Source organism: Eutrigla gurnardus (genome assembly GCF_963514095.1).
Source record: "Eutrigla gurnardus genome assembly, chromosome: 10".
Lineage (NCBI taxonomy): Eukaryota > Metazoa > Chordata > Actinopteri > Perciformes > Triglidae > Eutrigla > Eutrigla gurnardus.
The window spans coordinates 27,189,913-27,196,014 of NC_139924.1; the positions used below are offsets into that span (position 1 = coordinate 27,189,913).

Here is a 6,102-nt window from a genome sequence, read left to right on the forward strand (position 1 = left end):
ATTGAAGGAAAATCTCTGATGCTGTGTAATTCACTGCTGAGCTTACTGGTGATCACCTAATTAAAATATTATAAATTGATGTCATGGTTTTGGTGCGAATGAATCAAGAGTTTGCAGTTAGAGATAACTTTTTTTTTATTGCTTCCAAACGCACATCATGGTCTTCATCAGCTAATGCTACTGGATAAAGCTTCAGCTTTATGCCGTGATAAAGTGTCAATCAGCAGGTAAGCCCCGCCCCCTAAAGCATCCCCTGCTTTCTGGTCTGGTGGACTCTAAATGGACCATAATGTACTAAATGAACATCATGCTGGATTGAAGAAGACTTGAAACTAGAGATCGAGACCATAAACTTGCCCCCTGATGGCCAGCAGAGAGAATGCAACTTTAAGGCACTTCAGCCTCGGCTTCACTCTGCAGAACCTGAAGTTTCCAGTTCTTTACGGTCTTTATGCGAGCTGTGGCTTCATAACAGAAAAACAGTGGCATCAATCTTCTCCTCCGGCTCTCCAGAAGAAAAAGTAAACTGGAGAAACCGGAGCGGTGTGTGACATCGGGTGTATGTGCGGGGAACACGACAAGGACGCTGGACGTGAGCGGCTGAATGCTGAGCGATGAGCTCTTTCAACGGGCCACGGTCGTCATCGCTCAACGGATCCGGCTCCAGAGGAAAAAGTCCGAAAAGGCTCGTGAATCGACCTTGAGTTGAGATCTAGAGGTGAAGAAAGTTTATTTACCATCAGTCTGGCCTTTTTATTTAACCTACAGTCAGAGTGAATAGAGAGTTTATGTAAAATTGGGACGGTGTTCCATTTAGCACATCACATAACCGTGATTGTTCTTATATTTATGAAGTTTTCTGTGCTTCACTTCAGCAGGTGCATGTTTTTTTTCTTTATTCTTAACCTAAATTCCAGTGATGGATGGAGCTTTTTAGAGAATCCACAGCCCAAATGGAAGCTTCGTTTTTTTATCAAACACAGAAAAGGGTAAAATCACCCTCTTTGGATTTGACCGTTATTGATGATATTGACTCAGTCTGCAAAAAAAATCGACATACAACGTATGTTTGGTGGCAATAATAAAAAAGTACTTTTAACTGTGTACATCATCATCAAAACCAACACATTTGCAAGAAGATTTAGTGTAATAAAATGTATTCATTTAATTTAATTGTTTCACTTTCACAGTTTTCTGGGCTGTTTCAAGGAATAAAAGCTGGCAACCCCCAAGATAATGATTTTTTTAGTGATTTATGTGAAAGTAAAGAAAAGTCATTGGGAGACGCAGAGTTAACAGTTTTTTCAAATTAGCTGGGGGGGCTGGTGCGTAGATGAGCATCAAACACCAGATGCTAGACCTGCTTCTCAGGCTGAATATAATTACTCCGTACTCTCATCCATGCATGTAACCTCCCCGTCTGTGCTCATCTATCATTTAACAAAATTTGAAAGAAGAAGAAGGAGAAGAAGAAAAAAAAGTAAATGGAACACTTACTTTCGGATCAATTTCTATCTCAGCGAGGGGAATTTAAAGAAGAGGAAATAGAATTTATGTTCTAAAGGGTCATTAATAATAATAATAGGCTGGAATATCTACAGATTCTATGTGACACTTTCATTAATATCTTCAGTGCTTTTAAATGATTTATTGCAATGTATCAGAGCACTGTCGACTAATCCCCCCCGTTGGTCAGGAACTTCTGCATGCTGTTGATAAGAACTTGCCTTTTATTACATTTTATATCACTTCTACGTTTACATTGTACATAAATCCTAAATGTCTATGGGAGGAGTGGATGCGTTTTATCTAAGCTGGCAGGTCTGATCACGGGAGACAAATTCCAAACTAAAGCAAAGATAGAGGGGAGAGAGAGAGAAAAAACTACATTTGCTGACATAATCAATTTCTGGTTGAAATTAATATAAAAGTAAAGAAAGGCAAGAAGAGGGAGGGGGGTCGAGCAAAACTTACTTTCTCCAAACAAAATAAACGCTGCAATAAACAGACTCAGACGGCAACGGTAGACATAAGAAGATATAGATTTTAATATCTTTATAAACATTTTTGTACTGTTGTTTTCTGATGATAACTTACCGAACAATTACGAATCATGGCGAAAAGAAAAAGAAGACGAGTAGGCATACAGTAGGAACAAGAATTGGGGGGAGGTGAGGAAATTGTGCAAGAAAAGGATCTTAAAAATATATTGTGGAAAAAAAATATATGCAAAAATAAACGGAAATCACCAGAAAATGAAAAATCAAAAGGCTCCCCCTGACAGGAGGAGCAGGAAACCCTGTTATCATCATCGATGTCACTGATATTGTGTTTCTCATAGTAATACAGTAAATGATTAATATCAGCACTGTGAGAAGTCGTCCTCCTCACTGTGTCTCGTATAGTTCAACATCCGTGATACAAACGCCATCTTATCGGTAGATTTAGAAGGGAGGCACAAAAAGCTCCAGAAGTACAGACGTCCTGTAATGTGTTCTGCTTTGTACCGCCCCCCGCCTCGTTGCTGCAGAAGCGATTGTCTTGGTCATCCACGATCACGTTAATCAAGATCCCTGTGTTGCCATGCTCCATTCAGAAATGTTTTATTGAGTAGTCGAAGGTGTTTTTTTTTTCATCTTGAGTCCTGTTCTTGTATTCCGTTAAGTGATTAAGAAACAAATGTGTTCCTCACGTTCTCAGTGAGGGAAGGTTGAGGGATCAGCTCACTGGGAAACTGAGAAAAATCCCCCATTTTTGACACGCCACCCCCTGAGGCTCCTGTAGGGGGGTTCGCCTACTAGGTCCATTCTGTGTCTTAGAAAAAAAATCATAATGAACAACATCTGACACGAGATATAGACAGACTTTGTCAATATTCACAGCTTGATCTCTCAGAGACGCGCACACACTTTTTTTTTCAAGCAAATGAAAAAAATAGCACGCGGTTCAAGTCCTTGTCGTCTCGAAACAATTAACAGTTTTAATATTCAGTTTGCACAGGAGGAAGGGGAAGTGATGCAAAACAAACAAACAAAAAAAAACCTTTGTGGAAATGTAACACCGATGAGAAACGGACAGAAAAATGTTCGGCATTTATGTTAGAGAGTCGTTGTTAACGATTAGCGCGCAAGCTAATGGTTGCTTATAGCCTTAAACACATCTGTGGCTATAGATTTCCATTTCGTTGCGATAACGGCACATTCGTACGTCTCATACTGGGCCGGCACTTTACTGCCACGCTACCACTTTAAACCTCTTTTGTTTTATCAGAAACACTTTTGCCAAATACATTTTGGCGGGAAAAAGGATGAGAAGCATCGACTTTGCTTCTTGATCAACAATTTACAAAATGTGAACTGAAACTTAAAGCTGGATGGAGCACTTAAAACACCTAGCGTATCTGTCTGAGAGCTAACTAGCTAACGCATCGTCTCTTCCCCACCCTTTTATTTTATTTTCACCAAATTTTGGTTATCTGAGCTCCACTGAGTGAAAAAAAAAACCGAAGTTAAAAAGATGTAAATCATACTGGCATAAGTGGCAGTGCAAGCATTAATCTTTTGTCGTCCTGTCTCTCCGTCACCCTTTGATTTTCGAGCTGCGAGTCTCTCCGTTGGTAGATGTTTGATGCTTTTTTTGATGTCTGTTTCAGTCCGAACAGTAAAAAGCTCCCTACACTACATTTACACATATAATCACACTCACACGCACATACATAACAGACACACAGGCCTTGTAGTGCAGGAGCAAAGAGAGAGAGGGTCCGAGGGTTTTTTCTCACTTGCCAAACCCCTTCAGACGTCAACGGAGGATGAAGTTGATATTTGTCGTTACCAAGGCAACGAAGAGGGCACAGACGTGTAGTAGTGACCGGGATGCGGTCGCCCTGTTGTTGGCCTGCTGAACCCCGCTAGGGGGGCGAACAGTGGTCCGGGGGGTGCACTTGTGCTTCCTCCGCGTGACGGTGCCGTCGGGGGAGGTGTGGTCATGTTTGCCTCCGTCCGAGAAATCCGGGGAGGAATCCTCCTTGTCTGCCATGACCTCCTTCGAGTGGTGCACCTCATTGTCACCCTTCCCCTTGCTCCCCCTGTTGCGAGGCTTTGTGCAGTTCCGCGGACGGCCGCCGGGCCTCGAGGGGTGCACGATGTGGGTCTGACCCCCGGAGCCCGGCGCCACCCCGCGGTTCACAGACGGATTCACCGTGCCGGACAAATTGTTAGTCTGGGCCCTGGACTCGGAGTTGGGTATGGTGGGCGTACAGTTGGGGAAGTCCTCCTTGCGCAGCTCCTTGAGGTCTTTCCCGAACATGTCGGCGGGCGCCTGGCAACCCACCGACGACGTTGAACCCCGAAAGCGCTTCAGCCACTCCCACAGCGACAGGGCCTTGCAGTCGCAGGACCAGGGGTTGTCGTTGAGGCGCAGGTACTCCAGCGCGGGCAGCGTGTCCAGGCACTGTCCGGAGAGCTGGACCAAGGTGTTGTTGAACAGGTAGAGGGTGGTGAGGCGCTTCAGGTCGTGGAAGGCCAGGCGGTCCACCCACTCGATCTGGTTCTGGTGCAGTAGCAGCCGGTCCAAGGCTCGGAGGCCTCTGAAGGTGTTCTGGTTGAGGCTCCACAGGCGGTTTCCGTGCAGGAACAGGTGGCTCAGGTTGTGGAGGTCCATGAAGGTGTCATCCTGCAGGAACTTCAGATGATTATCCTGCGGAGAAATCACAAGAATCACAATCACAAAAAGATATATGATGCAAAGCTTTCATTCCAACAGTTTTATACTGAATTATGATAATTTGTGTCTGAATGCATTTTATGAATCTATGCAAATAATATTATCTTTGATCATCTGCTCGAATTTAAAACTCTCAGTGAATAAGCACCACAGGCTGTACTCCAGTAGGAGTGTCCATCAGCATTCAGTAAACTAGACTATTGCTGTTATTTAAAAAAAATTAGGATGAATAACCATAACGGGCAAACCATCTGAAGTAATATGTAAAAAAAGAAAAAATATGGATTTGACACCACAGATGGAACATTTGTGCATAAAGGTAAGACTTGTTAGCTGGTGTTGTCAAACGCAACTGCCAGCTTGTCACTCAAGTGCAGCAGCGGAGGCACTGCGGATAAACAACACATTCGGTTTTTACAACACAGTTTGGCACTCGGCTGCATAGGTTCTGTTTGAATTAATTCACATGTGCTAGTTTCAATTTGTTCTTTTTTTTTGGAGGTGTGACAGCTCTAATCGGAGCTAGAAACGGTGCAGGGTACCTGTAAGTAGAGATACTGCAGGTTTCTGAGGCCTTGGAAGATGTTGTTGGGGAGCGAGCTGAGCCCACATCGGTACAGGTGGAGCGCGTTGAGGCGGTTCAGCCCATGAAAGGTGTCCTCCGCCAGGGAGCGCAGGTGACGGTTGTCACCCAGGTCCAGCTCCTCGAGCAGCGTGAAGCCGTGGAAGGTGGACGGCTCGATGTATGTGATGTTGTTGGAGTAGATCCAGAGCGTGACCGTGTTGGAGCTGAAGTGGCCCCGGAGCAAGCGGTGGATCTTGTTGTTCTGCAGGAAGATGCGTTCGCTGTCGGGCGGGATGCCCTCGGGCACCGACAGGAAGTTGTGGGCTTGGCAAGAGACGGTGCTGGGCGCCGTGTAGCAGATGCAGTGACGGGGGCAGGACCAGGAAAACTCGAGTCCGCAGAGAACCAGCAGGAACTCCAGCCCACAGCCTGCAAGGAGAACACACATTGGAATTTAGAGGCAGACCCTTCTTGTGGAGATCAAAACTTAGAAGAAAGGAGTTCGATAGAGCTTCTGTGAGGTTGAACCTTGGCCTAAAGCTAACACCAGCATGCTAACATGCTTTATGATTAGCAGGAACCATATTAGCTCAGCATGTTAGCATGCTAACATTTAACCAGTACACACTAAGAAATCGAGGTACCTTTGAACATTGGTACATTTTTGTACCCCTAGTGACAAAAATGTAAGGTGAAGGTACAGAACTGGTCCTGAATGAGGCACATCTGGAGAAAATTCATTTTGTACCTTTTTATGAGGCAAAAACATTCATAAATTAATAATTTGCTTTACATCTTCAAATCTTTATATC

At 44.3% G+C, this 6,102-nt stretch overlaps 1 protein-coding gene across 1 annotated transcript; it reads right to left on the reverse strand.

Moving 5' to 3' along the window:
• Positions 1 to 2,075: 2,075 nt before the first annotated feature.
• Positions 2,076 to 5,753, reverse strand: rtn4rl1b (reticulon 4 receptor-like 1b). The gene is made up of 2 exons (XM_084018846.1): positions 5,268 to 5,753; positions 2,076 to 4,698 (listed from the first exon to the last, which is right to left on the reverse strand). Exons 1-2 carry the CDS (start codon positions 5,736 to 5,738, stop codon positions 3,802 to 3,804), a joined length of 1,368 nt encoding a protein of 455 aa, XP_083874972.1. The 5' UTR covers positions 5,739 to 5,753; the 3' UTR covers positions 2,076 to 3,801.
• Positions 5,754 to 6,102: the final 349 nt, after the last annotated feature.